Raw genomic sequence first — 21,971 nt, 5'->3', positions numbered from 1 at the left:
TCATTTGCTTCTTTAACATCTCAAAATATTTGTTTTCAGAGTCTCAGCACTTAATATTCATATATTTAAAACACTTAATATGTTCTAAAGGACAGACTAAATCAGTGATAACTATGTGTATGGAAATCTCCTGATTTTGAGTGATTACTATTTTCATCCTTGAATGGGAAAACAGGCTGTATGGCAGAGGTGAATATAGCCCTTCTATGAGAGATGGAAAATACCATACACTCCTTATATGGCTAAATGAAGCAGTGATGGCAATGCACTATAATTACAACGTATGAGAATTTGGGACTTTGTACTATGCTATTTTTAACGCTTTTGCTAGCATAATTCAGGGTCTTCAAACCATAATCTTTCATTGCTAATACCAGTGATAAGAGAATGGATTCTAAATTTGCCAAAGTCTTGTGACCAAGGCAGCATCAGGAGGATTCAAAAATGAAAATCTGGCAACCTCATAAGTATCTTGACTTTCTACTTAAATCTCAGGGGGATTTTTTTTTTTAAAGCTCCGCCCCTACCCCATCTCACTGTCAGTCTGTCTCTCTCTATCTCTCTCTCTCTGACCTCAAACCCAACCAGAACATTTCTCCACTCTGCACAGAAATTCTCAGGCTCCTGTTGAGACCTGAACCACTGAGAAGCCAAGAAATTTCTTGTGTGACAGAATTGGAGACAAGAAGATTGGAGAATAAGCAGAAAAACTCCAATCCTTGGAGTAACACGAAGCAAACACGAACGTTTCAGATTTTTTTTTTTTTTTTACCTCTTTTAAAACGGTGGTTTTTTATGTCTCCTAACAAAATGGAGTAGCTGCAGCTACTGGGAGGCCAGAGAATGATTGTGCAGCTGAATCCTCCTCCTAACAAATGCCAAGGATTTCCTCCCTCGCGGTTCGCTGCTGCTAAATCAAACAATTATCAACGCAAGAAGGCAGTTTGCTAATCAAGAGGGATAAGGCGGCTGTTTCTTTAAAGTGCGGAGCAGGGAAGGGGGAAGAAAGGGTCGTGTGCGGTGTCTTTTTAACCTTGCTGAAGGACGCAGCAGTATTTATTGACGTATGCAAATAACTGGGGGAGGGTGGTGCTTGGGAAAAAACAGGAACCAGAATCAGTTTCTCATTGCAGGGTGAACGCTCTGAGTTCCGGTGAAGGGAAAAGAGACGTGGCGAAATTGCTGTCTTTCTGTCTTATAAGCACATCTCTCACTAATACAGAAAAGGAACCAAGACATCAGAAAGGGTGAAGACGCTCTCACAGTATTTTTAGAGACCTTGCACGAGCCCCCCCCTCCCGCCCCCATTCCCAGCCCGACCTGTTCTTCTAAATGGGAGATTATGGATTTGCATTGCAATTGGCTAGTAGCGGTGGCACTGGATTTTCGCAAGTAAAACACCCGTCCGCTTTAGCGAGGGGCATTAACGATCACATTAACAATAACGCGTCTCTCTTTTTTTCCCGTTTCAGCTGCGCAAACCATGCAGGATGATTTACTGATGGACAAAAGCAAAACCCAGCCCCAGCCCCAGCAGCAGCGGCAGCAGCAGCAGCAGCAGCCCCAGCCCGAACCCAGCGCAGCCGAAGCCCCGTCCACGCCCCTCTCCTCAGAGACCCCCAAGCCGGAGGACAGTAGCGCAGTGCCGGCCCTCAGTCCCGCCGCGGCCCCGCCGGCCCCCAACGGTCCTGACAAGATGCAGATGGAATCGCCGCTCCTGCCGGGCTTGAGTTTCCACCAGCCCCCTCAGCAGCCGCCGCCGCCGCAGGAGCCCGCGGCGCCGGGCGCGTCGCTGTCGCCGTCCTTCGGCAGCACCTGGTCCACGGGCACCACGAACGCGGTGGAGGACAGCTTCTTCCAGGGGATCACCCCAGTCAACGGGACCATGCTCTTCCAGAACTTCCCGCACCACGTCAACCCAGTCTTCGGAGGCACTTTCTCTCCGCAGATCGGCCTGGCGCAGACCCAGCACCACCAGCAGCCGCCGCCGCCGGCGCCGCAGCCCGCGCAACCCGCGCAGCCCCCGCAGGCACAACCCCCGCAGCAGCGCCGCTCGCCCGCCAGCCCCAGCCAGGCGCCCTACACGCAGAGAAGTGCTGCCGCGGCGTACGGCCACCAGCCCATCATGACCAGCAAGCCGTCCTCGTCCTCGGCTGCAGTAGCCGCCGCAGCCGCAGCCGCCGCTTCGTCCGCCTCGTCCAGCTGGAACACGCACCAGAGTGTGAACGCCGCCTGGAGCGCGCCATCCAACCCGTGGGGCGGCCTGCCGGCTGGCCGGGACCCTCGCCGGGCGGTCGGCGTGGGCGTGGGCGTGGGTGTCGGGGTGCCCTCACCGCTCAACCCCATCTCGCCGCTCAAAAAGCCCTTCTCCAGCAATGTGATCGCGCCGCCCAAGTTCCCCCGCGCGGCCCCGCTCACCTCCAAGTCCTGGATGGAGGATAACGCTTTCCGGACGGATAATGGTAACAATCTGTTGCCATTTCAGGTAATGCTCCATTGCACCTGCACACACCTTCTACCCCGCTTCTTTGCCCCTTCTTCCCTGCCGTTTAATCGTCCACTGATTTTTGTTCTTTAAAAAAAGGCATCGATGTCCAGCTCCCTTCTCCCCTTCCAAAGCCTCCATTTCACCGGGGCTGCTCTAGTTCCGGGGACAAGGGTGGGGGAACATTGTGACTGCTTGAGGAATCCTATTTAAGCGCCCTGATAAGATAGAAAAGGGCCTTTTTCTTTTGGTTTATTTTTTCCTTCACCGTGCGTGTGCCTCTTATTTTGACCTTATTTTACAAGTAAAGGTGCAAGGTGCTGGCATGGTCCCAGGATGAGTAGACTGAGATTCCTGTCATTTTAAGTAGCTACACATTTCAGGTTATGCAACCTGGGTTCAGAGTGCCGCCTGAAAGCCATCCACTCCTAAACTACCCTGGGCCTACTCTTAAAGAGGTTAACAGCCCTTGAGTGGTGCTATTTCAGACAGTTGCATATGCTCAATTAAACTAATGTGAACACATGTGTTTATGTCTCGCTAAGGTGCTGGCATCATTAATAGCAATCAGCATATTGCCCCTGCCGGGAAAATTATGAGTGTGAGATTCCAATAAACTCGCGAACTCCTCCAGGGACCCAGTTGGGAGAATGGAAATTCTAGGGGTAACTCTTCCGATGTTACCTAGAAGAAAGACTTAGACATTGTTTTTCTAGAGCAAAGAGACAATAGGACGCGACCTTCAGAGCCATATTGCAATGGAGTCTATTTGCTAGCTAGCACTGAAATATTTAAAGCTGCAGTGTCCTTCAGTTGGGTTATTTAAGAAGACAATGCAGATCAATTACACCATTTGAAACTGGGCAGAGTGAAAGTCTTGCAACTTTAATGAAAAATGAGCCTTGTGTCTTGGTGTTAAATACCAGTGAAAAACCCAGGAAATGCCCCAGACAAAAAGGTTGAATGGAGTGTCCTTATTCTGTTCTTGTTTTCTAATCCAGCCCACGACCACATCAGTTAGTTGGCAGTGTCCTGAACATCTTGAGTTGGAAAAGGGGTGGTGAGGGTGAGTGTTCACTGGGAGCTTTTGTTCTCAGGCAAACATTTATCCTTCATTTACAAATTGATTTGGCTATAAGCTTCTAGGCTCAGTTAAAGAAAAGAAGAAAGGAAGGAGAGAGGAGGGCTTTGGACAAGACCCAATTTGGGTGGTCAAGGAAATGAAACAAATGCTTTGAGCATTGCTGAAAAATGGCAGAACCGACATTTGACAGAGGTAGAAAGCATCAGGTGCAATTGGAGCCTTCATTTTGTTCTTTACGTTTCAGATGTGATGTTTGGGGTGGCTCCCATCCATGAAGGAGGAGATAGGGTTATTGAGAAGCACATGATTCTCTAGGCCAGAGCAAGGATTTTTAACCTTGACAGTTCAAGGGGATTCATGAAAGTTGTGTGTATGAGAGTTTTTCATGAGAAAGGATCTTGACAAATTTTCACCGAGGTCCTTTAGGCATGGAGGATTTTGATATTAAGGTGTATTTCTTTCCATTGTTCTAAAGTTTGTTTTAATAAAATGAAGAGACACTGCGAGATGGGATTAGTTTGGTAAAGAAAAGGAGGAATCTGCTTTCTGGAATTTCTCTATGTGCTTATTTTTGCGGTGAGGGGATAGAACAGGGAGGCCGCATTTGGTAGGAGAGCCCTTTTTCTAACAGTTCCTCTGTCACTCCCTATCCAAGTCCAGTCTTAGAAGTTAACCTGAAATATGATAGGAACATTTAGGGGTGAGAGCTGATGGTGTAGACATCATTTATCTTTTTCTAAGAGTTGAATATGAATACAACTAGCTTTTGATAATTGTCTCTGGAAATGAGGACTGGGGAGAGATTAAATCCATAAAATTTCCCTCAAACTCATGACACTACTCATGACAAGTAGTGTATGGATTGCCAGTCATTTACAGGCTATGCTAATGAGAGCCAGACAGACTGGTTTGACTTTGGTTTGTCTTTTCATCCGTAGTGGTGCTGTTGAGTAGGCAACGACGGCCAAAAGATTTGACTTTATGTCTCACTTCTTTGTCTTACTTAAAATGGAGCTTCAGTATTTTGAAGCAATAGTAGAACCAAATTAGGAGTAACCTGGTTGTTCTTTGGTTTTGGGTTGGAATATTACAAGACTTGAGTTAAGTATATCACATATGTTTAAAAAAACTAAAAACACCTTGAGTTTTGTGTTTAGAATTTTATATGTCTGTGCATTTATTTAAACATTTTTCTGTGAAAGGGAGAAAATATCATTTAAAAAAATTTTTTTTTCAGTGTTTATTTTTTTTTTTAAACATTTTTTTTTAATTTTTTTTTTTCAACGTTTTTTATTTATTTTTGGGACAGAGAGAGACAGAGCATGAACGGGGGAGGGGCAGAGAGAGAGGGAGACACAGAATCGGAAACAGGCTCCAGGCTCCGAACCATCAGCCCAGAGCCTGACGCGGGGCTCGAACTCACGGACCGCGAGATCGTGACCTGGCTGAAGTCGGACGCTTAACCGACTGCGCCACCCAGGCGCCCCTTTCAGTGTTTATTTTTGAGAGACAGAGAGTGAGTAGGGAAGGGGCAGAGAGAGAGAGGGAGACACATAATTTAAAGCAGGCTCCGGGCTCTGAGCTGTCAGCACAGAACCTGATGGGGCTCGAACCCATGAACCGTGAGATCATGACCTGGGCCGAAGTCGAATGCCCAGCCGACTGAGCCACCCAGGCGCCCCAAGGGAGAAAATATCTTAAGTAGTCCTAGAGACTTTATTTTACAGACTCTCAGCTAAAAGGGGCTTGCAACAGTGATCTATTGTAATGTATCTTAATATGTATTTTTGAAATCCATATCCCCTCAGTGCTGCTTCACCCTCTTTTGCCAACCAACACAATAGATTTTTTTTTTTTTTCCCCCGGAGCTTTCTTCTGTGGTTTATATTATAAAAGCAATAACTGTATTTGAATGTGGTTTTCCAAACTAGATGTTCCTTACCCCCTTCCCTCAATTCTAACAAAGTCGATTGGTTTCCCTGAGTTGGGATGGCTTCTTCCTTTGGGTTTACTTGTATCTAAAAGCCATTTCATTTCTGTCAATAAGGAAACTGAGGTCCTGAGCGGTATAGTGACATAGCTCTAGTCTAAAGGTTTGGCTAATTTTGTTGATGTGTGTCCTTAACTTCCCTGTAGCATTAGTGCTGTCAGGTAGAATTAATTTTAAGTCAGGTTCGCTTTGGGCTCCATTTAAAGGGACTTAGTTATGGAACTATCTAGTGAGGCTCTCTGTCTGGCTGATGCCTCTTGGCATCATGTACTTTCCGCTAACTGGCTCAGGAACAGTGAGGCACTCCACTGGGGGAATTCTAAATATGCATCATTCTGTATTTATATGAGACAGAGAAGCTTGGGACTGTAAAAGGACTAAAGCAGAGATGTTTTCTATGTGTAGTGAATGTGGATTTTTGTCCAGAGAAGTTTAGAAGGGACTTTTAAGAATACCTATTCTACCATTCTGTTTATTTTCCAGAGGAGGAAATTGAAATCCCAATATGTGAAATTCCTTGCCCAAGTTTGGGTGGGTAGTTTGTATCAGAAGTAGGCTTTGGAGGCAGATTGCCTAGGTTTCAAAATCTTAACCCTGCCAGTCACTTGCCTTGTAATCTTGAGCAAATTATGCAGACATTTTGACCCTCAATACCTTTATCTATAAAATGGGAATAATAATTCCTTGCTTCATATGAGTTCAAAAGAGCAACTGCATTAGCACAGTGCTTGGCTCATAGTAAAGTATCACATAAATGTTGGGCTACAGTTACTGTTATTGTAACGGTGACCAGGAGTTCTGCATGATCTTTTCATAGTATGGATTACTGATTTCTCATACAGAGCAATCTGAATAACTGTAAACTTCTATTCAACATCATTTGATCTTTTTTTCTGTCTGAAGGTACCCTCTGGTTACTGTAACAATATGGTGACCCACCATTTACTTACAGGCCAGGCCCTGTGCTAAACAGTTTAGGTATAGTTTCTCATTAGAACTCCTTTGAGGTTCAGGACTGTTATAATCCTCATTATACTTGACAGAGAAATTGAAAGTTAGTACATTTACTTCATTTGCTCACAGTCACACAGCCAGTAACTCTCAGAGGTGGGATTTGAACCCAGGCAGTGTGCCTCCAGAGCCAGTCTCCACTCTTAATATCTTGGGTATGATAGCTCCAGGACATCAGTTAACAGTGCAGTGTAGAGGCAGGAGACTGGGCTGAATCTGTACTTGACCTTATGATATACCCTAGAAATAGTGCTTTTAAAAAATTTGTATTGATGGAAATGGAGGAAGAAAAATATGGTGTCATATATTTACTACCACTTTTTTGCAACAGTAGTCAGTATTTCCCTCTATTATTTATTTACTTAATTTATGTATTTTTGAATGTTGTATTTTTTGGGGGAAAATTTCAAATCATATTTTGTTTTCTTTCTGCATCTCTGTTTTTATTCCTCTCCTCTTCCCTCCAAATTGAAAGACTTTTTATTTTTTGATGTAAGTCTAACTAAATATAGTGTTAATTTTGCTAGTGGGTTATCTATAACAGAGGAAAAATTCCTTATGTGAATTAATGGGAATATAGATTATTTTTAAAAATAAGTATGCTTATTTATAATTTTTAGGAAACATTAATATTTTTCAAGTCAATGCTCCTTTTTATTTCACAAGCCATCTTTTTAGGAAGTAATATAAATTGTCTAGTTTATGCTTGCTTTTGACTAAGGTTAGTATGACCTAGATTTAAAACTGGAGACTCTTCGGTTGATGGTTTCTTAAATACTGCTTTAATGCAAAACCACTTAAGGTCCACCCAACCCCACAAACTGTTTCAGAGCCTATTATGGCATGGTTACTGTGAATGCCAACAAAGCTACATTATCTATATTCTATTTAAAAGACAGGTTGGTTAGGAAATATTAGAAGGTTTTCTATGCTACTGAAAACATTAATCTGATAATATAAACAGTATACTTCAAAATTGCTTTTCAGTGTTGAAAAGTAGTTAGCTTTAAACTTTTTATGACCTTGCAGTGAGTTGATACAAAAGTATGCCTTCAGAAATGTAATGTTTTTAGATACTCTATAAGATACAATTTTCTGCTTAAATAGCTTTCTCCATTGGTTGGCCTATTTTGCTTTTTTCAAGGGCTATATAAGGTGTAATCCTTGTCCATTTGGAACTTGTCATTGCTCAGGTGGGTTTTGTAGTGTTTAGATCTGCAAGTGTCAGAAGATTATGGCTTTGTTTTTTACAATATGAAAAGTTTGATTAAGTCTTGTGGATTTTATTGAGGAGAGAAATGGAGAGGAGCATAGAGTAGTGGACAACCCATGAAGCTTGGAATGAGAAAGACACTGGTTGAAGCCACAGCTCTGTCATTGGTGATTGGGTCACATCATTTAGCCAATGATTCTTTTTACCAGTCAGCAAAAATGGAGAGAGAGCACCCATCTTCTGGGTTTGCTTTCAGAGAATGTGTACAAAGTTTTCAGAAAATTAGGTACTGGTATGGCTCTTAGATGTCTGCCTAACTACCTCTAATTATAGTCAGTTAGAGTTTAATAGAGGAAATATTGTTGATAATCAGAAGTCCAGAGTTAAACAGTAGTTGATGGCATCTGGAAATGGAGAAGGGCTGGAAAAATGTGTCTGGCAGGGATGGAAGAGCAGTGAAAGGCTCTTTGTATATTATGGTGACTGCCTGACCTAGAAAGGCAGTAACTACCTGTTTTTTGTACCTACCTGCTTTTTGTAACTACCTGCTTCTGCTTATGGCTGACTCACCAATGCAAGCATAAGATTTTTTCTTGCTCTGTGAACATTTTAATTGGGGTTGGGAGAAATGCCTACACTTGTAATTTCCCAACTGCCAGCAATGTTGATTTTGGTAGTTTTGGAGCAATAAAGGCTCCAATTTGAAGCTTCTTATTACCGCTTTCCCGAAGACCTTGCCTGGCTCTCTGTAGGAGTCCATGTGATTGTCAGAGATAGAATTCAGTATACAGCCCCAAGTTTGGATCTTGGGAGTTGGGGACTATAACCAGCACTGCAAAGGGGCTTTCCTGGAGAGATCATCATGCTTGCTGTAGTAGCCAGCCTAACAAGGGATTTCCTACAGCTGGTCTGTATTCCTTGTAAATGGCTTGTTCTGTGGGGGTTCTGTTATGTTTTGGTTCTATTACATTTAGTTTTCATATCCTTTAGTGTTCTTTACAGATGCTGAACATGGAAATTTCTTAATATGAAACCATTTTACTTTTGCATTTTGACTTAATGTGAAATAGAAAGGTACTACTGAATGAAAATAATACAATAAATTAGTATCTTGGAATTCAGCCTACTTTTCTTTCCCCAGAAGCTTTAGTATATAATTCTCAGAAATAATAAATACATAATAGGAATCCTTATTGGGATACTTCAGAGGAGAAAAACAGAAATGGGCACCAAACAGCCTTTATATCATTTTTAGGTGATCATAGAATTAATACACATGGAGGGAAGGAAACATTGTGTACTGATTTTGTATGCATAAAACTGTTGTACAGCCAAATATCTTCATTTGTTAGGCATTCAAACTTATTTCAAAGTCAAGATCAAGTACAAGAGGAAAAAAAAAATTCCCTTTCTTTAGTAACTCAGTGCAACTAATTAAATGGTCAGTGCCATCAAAGGACCAGTGTCTGGAAGTTCACAAGCACCTGACAGTAGCTACTCATTAAATGAATGAATAAATATTTGTTGTTATTATTTTCTAATTTTTAAAAAATGTTTATTTTTGAGAGAGAGACAGAGTGTGAGCAGGGGGGAGGAGCAAAGAGAGAGGGAGACACAGAATCAGAAGCAGGTTCCAGGCTCTGAGCTGTCAGCACAGAACCTGACGCAGGGCTTGAACCCACAAATCTTGAGATCATGACCTGAGCTGAAGTTGGACACTTAACCGACTGAGCCACCCAGGTGCCCCTGTTACTATTACTTTTAATGTTTATTTTTGAGAGAGAGAGAGAGAGAGAGAGAGAGAGAGAGAGAGACAGAGTGCGAGCACGGGAGGGGCAGAGAGAGACAGAGACAGAATCTGAAGCAGACTCCAAGCTCTGAGCTGTCAGCACAGAACCCAACATGGGGCTCGAACTCACAAGCCATAATAAGATCATACCTAAGCTGAAGTCAGACTCTTAAACGACGGAGCCACCCAGGCCCCCCAAATGAATGAATAAACATTTAAACACGAGGTGCTATAGTTTTTTTTTCCTACAATATAGTATACTTAACATTTTTGAGACAGATTTGCCCTTATACCATTTCTCTACAAGGTGGTAGGATATGTCCATAGGGTATGGAAATAGGTTAATGTATATAATGTCACAAAGGACATCTTCAATTTGTAAAAATAGAAAATATCATTTGTGTTCCCAGGTTTAAGGACATCCGATAGTTTCTGGGATATGACTCTCTTTGTAGGTTTGGTATGTCAAAAAGCAAGCAGAGTTCTTGTTTTGACATAAAAGGTTTTGGGAGCCAATGCATGGGAACACTAGCTTGCATCTTACAAGTTAAATTTTTCTTTACCTCCTCACTGTTAATCAACTCATTCTGCTAGAGTTAATTTATCCTGTCATGGTCATCTGTTTTGTTCCTTCTCAAATTGTTATTAATACTACAACTGACCAGAATGAGGGTCAGAATAATTTTGACAATAGCACTTAGACATATTAAGAAGAGAATTCTTTGGTCTAAGAGGTTGACACAGTAGGTTGCAGCAGGCCCATTCAGTCATTCATTCATTTGAGGAATGTGAGATTGGAAAGCAGAGAGGTAAAGGGCCAAAGACTATCTTTTTTTTTTTTTTTTAATTTTTTAAACGTTTATTTATTTTTGAGAGAGAGAGAGAGAGATGGGGGAGGGGCAAAGAGAGAGGGAGACACAGAATCTGAAGCAGGCTGCAGGCTCTGAGCTGTCAGCACAGAGCCTGACGCGGGGCTCAAACGCATGAACTGTGAGGCTGTGACCTGAGCCGAAGTCAGATGCTTAACCCACTAAGCCACCCAGGCGCCCCAAAAGACCGTCTATCTTAAATACATGGTAGGGTTTGGTAACTGATTAGGGCTTAAAATACTTCAGAGGAAACATTTTCATGATCTGACAGTTTAACCCCCTACTCAAAGTCCAGGAGACCTAGTTCTTAGGTTTCAGATACACAGCAATTAAAAAGAACAAGAAGTAAATGTGCCCAGCACCTCTCTTTTGCAATCTGCTGTGGAAAATTTCCTTTCCTCTTTTGGACTAGAGAAATATAACTGAGATATGCAGTGGATTAAAAATAGTGAAGACCAGTAATGTTTATGAGATTGGGGGAAAGGCTGAGATACAGTTTTTGGATATGAATCTGTTTTTATGTGTTTGCATTTGGTTTTGTGGGTAGACTAGTCACCTCTTGGCTACATTGTTATTGAAAGCAATTGTGATCAGTAGAATCCTGAGTTCAGATAAGTAGTTAAGAAGGATAGCATAGGTCGTATTTTTGTTAACTACAAATCTATTACAGAACTCTTAGATCAAAGGGATGAGATTTATCTTGTTGAGTTTCTTTTGGGGTCTTCACTCAGTCATAATCCATGTACTCCAGCTTTTTGGTATTGTATTATATATATTATATATACACATGTATATATTATATACATGTTTGGGTTTTTTTTGAGAGAGAGAGAAAGAGAGAGCTTGCACATGTGTACAGGAAGGGGTAGAGAGAGAGGGAGAAAGAGAATAATCTTAAACTGGCTCCATGCCCAGCTCTGAGCATGAGTTCATGACCTGAACTGAAATTAGGAGTTAGATGCTTAACCTGCTGAGCCACCCAGGTGCCCCTTGGGTGTTGTATTGTTTTTGATGTCTCCTCTCCAAGTAGATACAGTTTAAAAATACAGGGGACCCTGAATGCCAAGTACTGGCCTCACCCTTTTCATGGAAATTATCTTATTTAATCCTTTACTTAATCCTTACACATTTTTGTGAATTAGAAATTATCATCCCACTTGAAACTCAGAGAAGATTACCTGACTGGTAAGGTGATGGAGCAGGAGTGGAAACTTAGGTCTTTTGACTCCATCCATGTCCAGTTCTTCCATTCTATCCCTGCTTGCCTCTTATCTTGTCACTTACCATCTTTCAATATGCCTTTGATGTTGCACTCTTTCCCCAGATCTTCCCTGATACTCCTCATCCCACGTTGCCTTTATAACACTTGTCACTCTCCAAAATGAGCTGGTTTATTTTGTTTTGTCTCTCCATACTAGAGTGTATCCTCCCACAAGGGCAAGGACCTTTCCACCGCAGTGTCCACAGGGGTTGTGACAGCCTGGGATATTTTAGGCACATGGTAAATATTTGTTGAATGTGTTAATGATTTACATTTCGAAATGATTGATTAGGCATTTATTGGTCATTTGCATGTAGCTGCATGTAGCTAGCAATGTAAAAGTAATTTTACTTTATAAACATTAAACTAGCCTCTATCAGAGATAAGGCACTAGGGATTAAAGCTGAACCAAATCCTGTCAGACAGCTCCCGGACAAACATGAATTAAAATATAGAAGGTAGGGATGCCTGTGTGGCTTAGTTGATTGAGTGTCTTACTCTTGATTTTGGCTCAGGTCATGATTCCGAGGTTGTGAGATTGAGCCCTCCATCAGGCTCTGTGCTGAGTGTGGAGCCTGCTTAAGATTCTCTCACTCTAGCCCTCTGCCCACCCACCCTGCTCGCTCACTCTCTCTTTCTCTAAAATGAAATGTGTGTGTGTGTGTGTGTGTGTATGTATATACACAATATACATATATATGCACGTGTATATATATATATATATACATACAGGTATATATATATACACATATGTTTATGCATGGATGAGTTTATAACTGTGTGATATACACAACAAAGAGAGTCTATACTTGAATCAGAGGAGGGAATGATTAAACCTTTGTGTCTGTGTGTGTTTGTGTGTTGAGAAGACTCCAGGAAAGTCTTCACAGTTTAAAATATTTTCAGTTTTTCTGATTTTGAAAGTAATCCATGTTCACCATTAAAACTGAGGGAAAAAAATTGCTCATAATCCTATTATGATAAGTAATAGATAAGTACTCCTGTTTTAGTGTATTTCTGCCAGTTATCTCTTTTATGTATATGTAAAATGTATTTATGTGGTTGAGATGATTCTGTGTTAACAATTTATAGCTGTATTTTTTAGCTTTTCATATCATTAAATTTATAAACATTTTTTATTACTGCATAATATTCTAACACAGCAACACAGCAATCCATTAAAATTTAACAAGTCACTTTTTAAAAATGTTTATTTATTTTGAAAGAGAGAGAGTGTGCATGTGCACACATGTGAGCAAGGGAGGGGCAGAGAGAGAGGGAGAGAGAGAGAAACCCAAGCAGGCTCTGTGCTGTCAGCGCAGAGCCCAACTTGGGGCTCAGTCTCACAAATGTAAGATCAAGACCTGAGCCAAAATCTATAGTTGGACGTTTAACCAGCTGAGGCACCCAGGCACCCCAGTAAATCATTTTTATATTTGGAGGATTTAGGTTGTTTTCAGTTTTTAACTATTAAACATAATGCCGTTATGAACATTTGGGGGCATTTTAAAGCTTTATTTAGAGCTGAATGGTCAGGGTTCCATAGGCACACCTAGGGGATAGGTTAGGGGTTGCAGCAAAGAAGATTTGCTTTAAGCAGAGGGAACAGCAGGTATACAGGAAAGAACAACACAGTATGCTGTGAGAGCAGATGGTGCAGAGCAGGGCAGGGATGAGGCGAGTGAGAAACGAGGTTAGAGAAGCAGGTAGGGGCCAGATCACAAGGACATTCCAGCATTCATTACCTTCAACTTTGTCCGGTAGGGGGACATTCAAGGATTTTTAAGCTGAGAAAGATAGCCATTTTAAGGCTGTTAGGTTGGTGAGTGAAGTGATCACATTTTTGTTTCAGAAAGATTATTCTGAGCTATAGATTGTCAGGGACCAAACACAGGGTAGCCAGTTAAAATGTAAGGATCTAAAGTGATTGAGAGGAAAAGACAGACTTGAGAAATAAAATTAGGAGGCCAACTGGAAGCACTGGTGATTGCTTGGATATGAGGAAGAGAGAAGGAGGAGTTTAGAATGACTCCCAGGTTTTAGTTCAGGCAGCTGGAGAAAATGATCTAGAGGTGAAAATGCTCAATAGTGGCAGATTAGAATTTTCATGACTCATAAGCCAGGTGGGTTTAGAGTGGAGGAACTTCAGAAGGGAAAGCTATGTGTTGGGAATATTTGAGCAAGTGATTTGACATCTCTTATCCACCCATGCTTTTGTGTGACTCTCAGTGTGTGGGAAGGAAAACCTTATTAAGATAGATTACTTCATGGACTGCTTATTAGAACACTAAATCTGAGAGAAGAAATAACTACCATTCTAAGTCAAGTGCTTTTACTGATTCTAGCCTGATTTTTTGTTGTTGTTGTACCCTGAGAATTAGAGTATATGTTAGCTGATTAGTCATCTTGTTGATGAGTTACAGCCTGGCATTGCAAAGAACTACAAGGAATTGTTAACCAGTCAATCAAAGGGGAGGATCACAGGCAATAAGAGAAATGAAACCTGGAATCTGTTATTTTTATGTTGAATAAACTCTCTTGAGATGTAGTGGATATTATTAGACAGTCTGAAATATAATTAATAAGGTCTTAACGAAGTTGATATTAGACCATTTGGTATTTAGTTGGCTGTACTAATATGGGTGTGAACATGATAAAATGTTTAGAAGCTTAGGATCCATAGAGCCACAGGGAGATGTCCTTTGTGGGAGGGTAGAGGGTGGAGGGGAAAGGAAATGGGGCCAGGGTATAGGAACCACCAGAACTGTAACTTGTTTATTTCTTTGTATTTCTAGGGAGAAAAGTGGGCTGTACCATTCATTAAATTTCCAAAGGGACCCATAACTCAAAAATAGTTAAGAATCATAGATTTAGAGTAAAAGCACTGCTACGTGGCACCCAATAAACCTTTATAAAGTTTGAAGCCTTTGATGTCTCATAAAATTTTTCTCCCTTTTCATATATTCACAGAGAAATTCTGCCTAACTTTAAGAACTTTCTAAATAAAAGGGTCCCAAATCCTCTTTTATCTAGCTTTCTCTAGAGCATTCAAAATACTTTTCATCATAAAAATAGTTTTTGGGGGGCACCTGGGTGGCTCACTTGGTTGGGCATGGGCATCTGACTTTTGGTTGCAGCTCAGGTCATGGTCTCAGGGTTGTGAGATGGAGCTCCACATAGGGCTCTGCACTGAGTGTGGAGCCTGCTTAGGATTTTGTCTCTCTTGGGACGCCTGGATGGCTTAGTTGGACGTTAAGCGTCCAACTTCCGCTCAGGTCATGATCTCACGGTTTGTGAGTCTGAGCCCCGCATCGGGCTCTCCACTCTCAGCACAGAGCCTGTTTGGGATCCTCTGTCTATCTTTCTCTCTACTCCTCCCCTGCTCACATCTTCTCTCTCTCTCAAAAAATATTAAAAAAAAAACAAGAAGATTTTCTTTCTCTCCCTCTGTCCCTTTTCTCCACTTGCTTGTGCTCATGTGCACACACACTCTCTCAAAAAAAAAAAAATAATAATAATAATTTTTTGGCATTCATTTCATTGGTTTACATGTATTAAATTAAATCACAGAATTACAGTAATACAAACATTAAAAATGGAAACTCTCTCCCTCTCTCTCTCTGCCCCTCCCTCTCTCTCTCTCTCTCAAAATAAGTAAATAAACTTAAAAAAAAAAAAAAAAAGGCTTAGGGACAAACCCACCACCTCTAGGTAAGCTTGCAGCTCATCTGATAGGACAGAAATTTCTGGGCTAATCTGTGACAGGTATTGAGTATACTGTGGATATTTTTTATAGGGAAGATGTAACTCATGGGTTAATCTGGAAAATCATTTAATCAAAGCTTCAACTATAGTAGATGCTTGTGTATTTTAATAAATGGCTAGCAAGTTTTAATTCAAGAGAGGGACGTTGTTTCATTTTGGTATAGGAGGTACAATTTAGAAATACTGGCTTTCAGAAATTGCTTGTATACAGATGACCTCCTCTCCTCAGAGGAATATTTGCACTCTCCCATTCACTTCTTTGTCATTGCTATGACCTCAGAAGGCCCATTCCTATTACTGTAACTTAATGAAGAAAGTAGAGCTAGGGGAGGGGATAGAAGTTGAGGGCTTGTGTGGTAGAGGGACCATTGGCCTTGGTCTCAGTGATAGACCTGCAGCTCATTGAAGAGAAGTGTATCAGACCTTGAGGTTTCACATAGAAATAGGGTGGCTGCTGATCCAGGGTTTTTTGTTTAGCTTTGTAACCAATTAACTGCTTATAAGCTAGTGTGGAAACCTATCCATCATCTATTTCCTGGTTCCTATTGGTACAGAGCATTTTAACAGAGCATTTTGGAATACAATTTAAGATGTGTGATATCAAGTCCTGGTAAGCGCAATTGACCAAACTTTTGCCAGTTCTCAACTTTTTCCAGCATCGTGTTCTGCATATACCTAAACTAAAAGACCCTGTTCTGTTTGTTTGTTTGGGGGAGGTAATTGCTGTTTTTTGATTGGTACCTTAAGTTAAAGCTTTGCCAGGCTCCTCATTGTCATCGTGCTCATTCAAAGGGTAAAAATTATCTGGAGAAAGAAAAAGATTTTATTACTTAAATCTATGTAATGGCAGTATCAAAATACTGAAACTGGTTAAAAAATAGTTGCTCCTTAAGCTACAAAAACACAATCTAAATACTTTGAACCATTTTACAATGCTGATGAAACATTATTTTGCAATGTTTGTGAGATTAAACTTTGTATTGATTTTAAGCAGAATGAAGACAGATGAATTGTGTTAATGCTTCAGGCTACTGCAAAGTAAAACTTTGATGAATGGAAATTTTTAAATTCCACTTCAAAGGCATTATGAATTTAGCATTTTAGAAGATTTGAGCCTGGGTGGGGAGATAGATTTTATCGTTATTTGCCCTTGAATTCCTTAACATTCCAAACACATGAGCTCATCTGAAGGTAGCAAAATTATTTAGTTAACATTTTAGGGCTTACTGTGTACTTTCTACTTATTTGCCAATGTAGATGATCCTATTTGACCCACCAACTTTGGTATGATCTAGCATATGAAATGTTATTCCATTGTAGCTATTTTAAAGTTGGTGAATCATGCAAGTATAGCACAAGATTTTCATTTTAAAATACAATGGGGTATTTGATATTCTAATTTAGGCCTAGATTCTGTTAAATGTGGAACACAGAGACTTAAGGAAAATTATAGCTTAATATCAAAAATGCAAGGCCTGAGTGAGGAGGAAAGAAAGAAAAATCTTTTGATAGTGAATATATTGCTTCACGCTGAGGGACATAATGGAGGGTTGAAGCAGACAGGGGAGTTGGAGTGACACATTCTGTTAGAGGGACATAAATAATAGAGAATGTATTGAATACTGAGACGTCAAAGGACATTGAAAGACATGAAGAAGATTTCAACGAAGAGGACAAAGCTAGGTAAAAGGATGCTTCAGCTTTTGTTACAACAATTAAATATTCAAAAAGGCAGCCATTTTATACTGTCCAGGAAGTTAAGCAGTTGCTCATTTGATATTCTGGTTTTATGCAAGCAGGCCATAGGCAAGTAAGCTGACATCAGGGATTTATATTAAGAAGTTTCTTCTAGGAAATGTCATAAGCAAGTTCAAAACGCAATCTTTTAATCTCCTGTGGCATGATCGTAATATTTATGATGCCTCTAAGACACTTCATGTTTGTTCTAAACCATCAAAGAAAGACTGTGTGTTCAGCATAATTTGCATTGTGTATATTATTAATGATCCAGTCTGATGACTTCTTATGGTACTCAGTTACTGTAAAAAGTCAACCTATGTAGAAAAGAAATGTGTAGATTTATGTTCCATAGAGACAGCTCTATAAACCATCATGCTGTGTAAAATTCTTATATATTCTTTTGTATATTTTTTATCTCTATTATAAATCCAAAGAAATTCACATGCATCATACGTGGCAGTGTTGTTAACTGGAGTTTGAATTCAGTATTTAAAAGGTACATACTGTGTTCTTGGACTAGTGTTAAGTTTAATGGATGACACAAATTATCTGAATCCTGTCCTGAGGAACTAATATACATGCAACAGAACATTATATGAAAGCAAGTAACAGATTGTGTGATGTGTCAGTTGCAGTGAACAGCCAAGGAGGGGCAAGAATTTGGCCTAGAATGGTTTAAAAAAAAAAGTGATAAAATTAATAGAGAGGGTCCTTGTAGCTCCCATTTTGTAACATATAAAGGATTTAGCTAGAGAGAATGAGAATCCAGAGTAAGAAAAGAAAAATGAGTAAGAAGTGGGGTTATTGAGCAGAACTTCCTGACTTGAGTAGGAGACCTTTAGATCTTACTGGGAGATAAGAATGATTTGGATTTTTTTAGGATTAAAAAAAAATACATTTTTATTTACTAGATTCTACCTGATTTTAATCGAGTGCCTTACACCGCTTGGCCATGCTACTGCTGACTTTCTGTTTGATTTTAAAAAGCACTTAAGATGTCTTTGTACAGGGGTGCCTGGCTGGCTCAGTTGTTAAGTGACCGACTCTTGATTTCGGCTCAAGTCATGATCTCACAGTTTCGTGGCTTCGAGCCCCACATCGGGCTCTGCGCTGGCAAGCATGGAACCTGCTTGGAATTCTCTCTCTCCCCCTCTCTCTGCCCTCCCCCATTTGTGCTGTCTCTGTCTCTCTCAAAATAAATAAATAAACTTAAAAAAAAAAAGAGATGTATTTGTACCTACTAGATTGCAAGAGAACATAGATTAGAAGTAGCTGAGAAAGATGACATAAAGGTAAAGTAAGAGTAAGGATTCAAAGTGGAGTCCAGAATGAGACTAGTACTGATGATGCTTATCATGACAGTGCCAGTCTTGAATGTCTGGTTGAGGAATGTGGATTCTTCTGCTGACTGTGGGAACCCTGAAGAACTAAGATCAGGGCAGTGGGACAATAAAAATAGATATTTAGAAAGACCAGGCACATTGATTGGAGAAATGTGTGTGCCTGCCACAGTACAACCTGGGGTCAGGGAGGGTGGTGAGAAGGCATGATAGTTATCTTGGACTTAGCACAAATCTAGGAGGGTATAACTATGAGAAAACTTACAAAGGAAAATATGTCACGAGTGCTGACTGATGGATTAGAGGATGTGAAGGAGAACAAGATCATTTTGAGCTGTTATGTGTAAAACAGTATCTACTTTTAGGCTTTTTTTTTTTTTTTTTTTTTTTTATCTTTCTCTTTCCTTACGTGGCTTTGCTCCATCTAAAACTAGGTGACATTCTATTGCCCACAACGTTCCCCTTAGAGGTCTCTATCCATTAAGAGGATTGAGGAAGAAGAGAAGAAAATAGTCTTCCCCCTTCTCTCTTTTTGGGACTTCCAGAGCCTCAAACTGCAGCCTTCTCTCTGAATTTTATCATTTGAATTTCAAGAAGGCAAAACTACGATTGCTTATTCTCATTCTTAAACTACTGATAAGAATATTTCCACTTCTTGACTCTGTCCCCACAGTAAATTGAGTGTTATGGCACTGAGGGGCTATTCAAATGAGAATGAGCAACAGGCATGCAATTAAAATTGGAGAAGTAGAACCGATAAAAGGTCAGGCTCTGGGAGTGAATGAGAGCATCTTTTTATGCTGCAGTATTCCCTATAACTTCGGCTCCACCTCTGTAGAATTCATAAAAGGGTCATCTTATCTTTTCAGCAATTTATGTTGGCTTAACTGTGGATAGAACCCTTGCAGGTAGGCTGGAGAATGGTTTGTGCTTGTAATTTTTTTTTTACATTAAAACATATACCCACATCTCTCTTTAATATGTATGTATGTATACACACACATATACATGCACCCTTGCAGAGACTTGAGTTGGAGACATCTTGAATAGACTATGTAATCATGAATTAATGATGTAAAAGTCAAAAATTTCTCTTTGATTTTGGAGTACTGTTTGTCATTGGTCATTCATTTTGTTTTACTTTAGAGAAAGAGAGCACGCAGGAGCCAGGGAGAGGGGCAAAGGGAGAGAGAGAGAGAGAGAGAGAGAGATGAGAGAGGGGAGAGAGAGAATTTTAAGGAGGTTCCATGCTCAGTGTGGGGCCCAATCTCATGACCCTGGGACCATGACCTGAGCCAAAATCAAGAGTAGTATGCTCAACTGACTGAGCCACCCAGGTGCCCCTATCATTGGTTGTTCTTAATCATGTTCTGTTAAAATGAACTTAATTTGATTTAAGCATTCATTGGTGGTAGAGAGGCTTAAGAATACTGAAAATCAAAGTAAAGCAGCCAAAGTTGCAAAATTGATTGTGGATCATCATATTGATAAATCAAGCAAATGTGGTACTATTTAGATTCTGCCATGATGGTTTTTTTCATTAATATATGAAAAAGTTGGGAAAGATTTTTATTCTGATGTTGTATATTAGGTTGCTGTAGGTTTTGGAGTGTATCTGATGTCTTTATTAAAAAAAAAAATCTTTGAATTTACTGATGTGGAGAGCACTGAGAAAGTTGAAAAAGTAAATGGTGAAAATAAGTTTGGGTGGGATGGATGACTATTTGGGGGTAAGCAAAATATGTGTTACTTTACATTAACATGTGTTCAATGGTGAAAAGTTGAAAATTGAGTCATATATATGATTTTCTGTTTAGTGATTTGGGGATAAATTTAGTTTTTCATAAATATGGCCTACTTAAGTAGTTGTAATTCTGGAGTTTAAATGTGACCACTGATAGGAATCAAAATGGCAGGGTGTAATTCACTCAACTGGGGAGAGTTGGTGGATTTCAGCTAATTGGCCACATTATAATCTGCTCTAGACTAGGGAGTTTACCTTGGCTATTGGATTTAAAATGGTGTTCCACTAAGTCCTGAGACTAAAAAGTAGTAGAGATGACCACATTTGCTGTGTGTCTCCTCTAAAACCCCACCCACTTTTACTCTACAGAGCCAGTCAGGAGTTGGGTACCAAATCATGAAAATAATAAGAGTTCTACAGCATCTGAAAATTTAGATCATGGTCCTAGCCCATTTATAAGACTCAGAAACAGGAGTGAAACTGATATACCTGTTTCTAATTTAAATGTTATGATCTTCTACTCTGGCATAGCAGGAACCATAGGGCCCATGTGATTTGCTTTTTCATTCTTCTGAAATAAGGTAGATTGTTACAAGTGTGTATTTTAATTTAGGTAATTTAAATCATTTAGAACAACTTACATACACTGTTGACCTTTGAACAATATGAGGGTTAAGGGCCCTGACCCCCTGCACAATCAAAAACCTACATACAACTTTTTTTTTTTTTTTTTTTAATGTTTTTATTTATTTTTGAGACAGAGATGGAGCATGAGCAGAGAAGGGGCAGAGAGAGAGGGAGACACAGAATCTGAAGCAGGCTCCAGGCTCTGAGCTGTCAGCACAGAACATGACCTGAGCCGAAGTCGGACGCTCAACCGACTGAGCCACCCAGGCGCCCCTACGTACAACTTTTTTTTAAAAATTTATTTTTAACTAGTTTCTACACTCAACATGGGGCTAAAACTCACAACCCCAAGATCAAGAGTTGGCATGCTCTATCAACTGAGCCAGCCAGGTGCCGCACCCACATAAAACTTTTGACTCCCTTAAAGCTTAACTAATAGCCTACTGTTGACCAAAAGCCTTACTGATAACAAACAATTGGTTTAACACATATTTTCCATGTTCTATGTTTTTTTATTTTTATTTTTTCCTGTTATATGTTTTATATAACTGTATTCTTACAATAAAGCAAGCTATAGAAAAACAAATGTTATTAAGAAAATCATAAGGAAAGAAAATACATTTACAGTACTATACTATATTTATTGAAAAAAATATAAGTGGACCCATGCAGTTCAAGCCTGTGCTGTTCAAGGATCAGTCATAATTACTTTTTTCTGATGGTTCCTGTTCATTATGCATCCTCAATATAACTTACTGCATTTTACAAGGCTTATTTATTAACTTTGCCAAAGCCCTATGCAAAGACCACCAGGAAACCTGTTGATCATACAAAGCTGGCATTCCTAAACTTGCTGAATAGGCTCCACCTTGACAGAAGCTCAGGAGGGTCTTAGAAGGGGGGAAGGGGAATTAGGGTACTTAAATAGAGGCTAAGGTTAGTAATTGGGTGCTTTGAGGGCAGAAATTACTAAACAAAGTTTGGGCAGGGATTATTGGTTACATAGTAAACTGGTTTAGTTGCTGGGCTAGTCAGTGGTCTTAACTTTGGAAT

General features: G+C 40.1%; 1 protein-coding gene across 11 annotated transcripts in view; it reads left to right on the top strand.

Moving 5' to 3' along the window:
• Positions 1-21,971, top strand: part of CPEB3 (cytoplasmic polyadenylation element binding protein 3) — a 193,119-nt gene that overhangs the window by 33,004 nt on the left and 138,144 nt on the right. For 9 of the 11 annotated variants that reach the window (XM_019445086.2, XM_019445085.2, XM_019445079.2 and 6 more), the window contains one exon: positions 1,473-2,485. In XM_019445086.2, the coding sequence (XP_019300631.1) occupies positions 1,484-2,485 (1,002 nt within the window). In that variant the 5' untranslated portion in view covers positions 1,473-1,483. Of the gene's footprint in view, positions 1-1,133; positions 1,248-1,472; positions 2,486-21,971 lie in introns of all 11 variants that reach the window. The other 2 variants (XM_019445083.2, XM_019445082.2) reach the window with 1 other exon arrangement.

Source organism: Panthera pardus, unplaced genomic scaffold, assembly GCF_024362965.1.
Source record: "Panthera pardus isolate Hobbes unplaced genomic scaffold, ASM2436296v1 HiC_scaffold_22, whole genome shotgun sequence".
In the NCBI taxonomy this organism is placed as follows: Eukaryota; Metazoa; Chordata; class Mammalia; order Carnivora; family Felidae; genus Panthera; species Panthera pardus.
The sequence above is the reverse complement of the archived record's forward strand: the minus strand, read 5'-3'. Positions and strand labels throughout refer to the sequence as shown.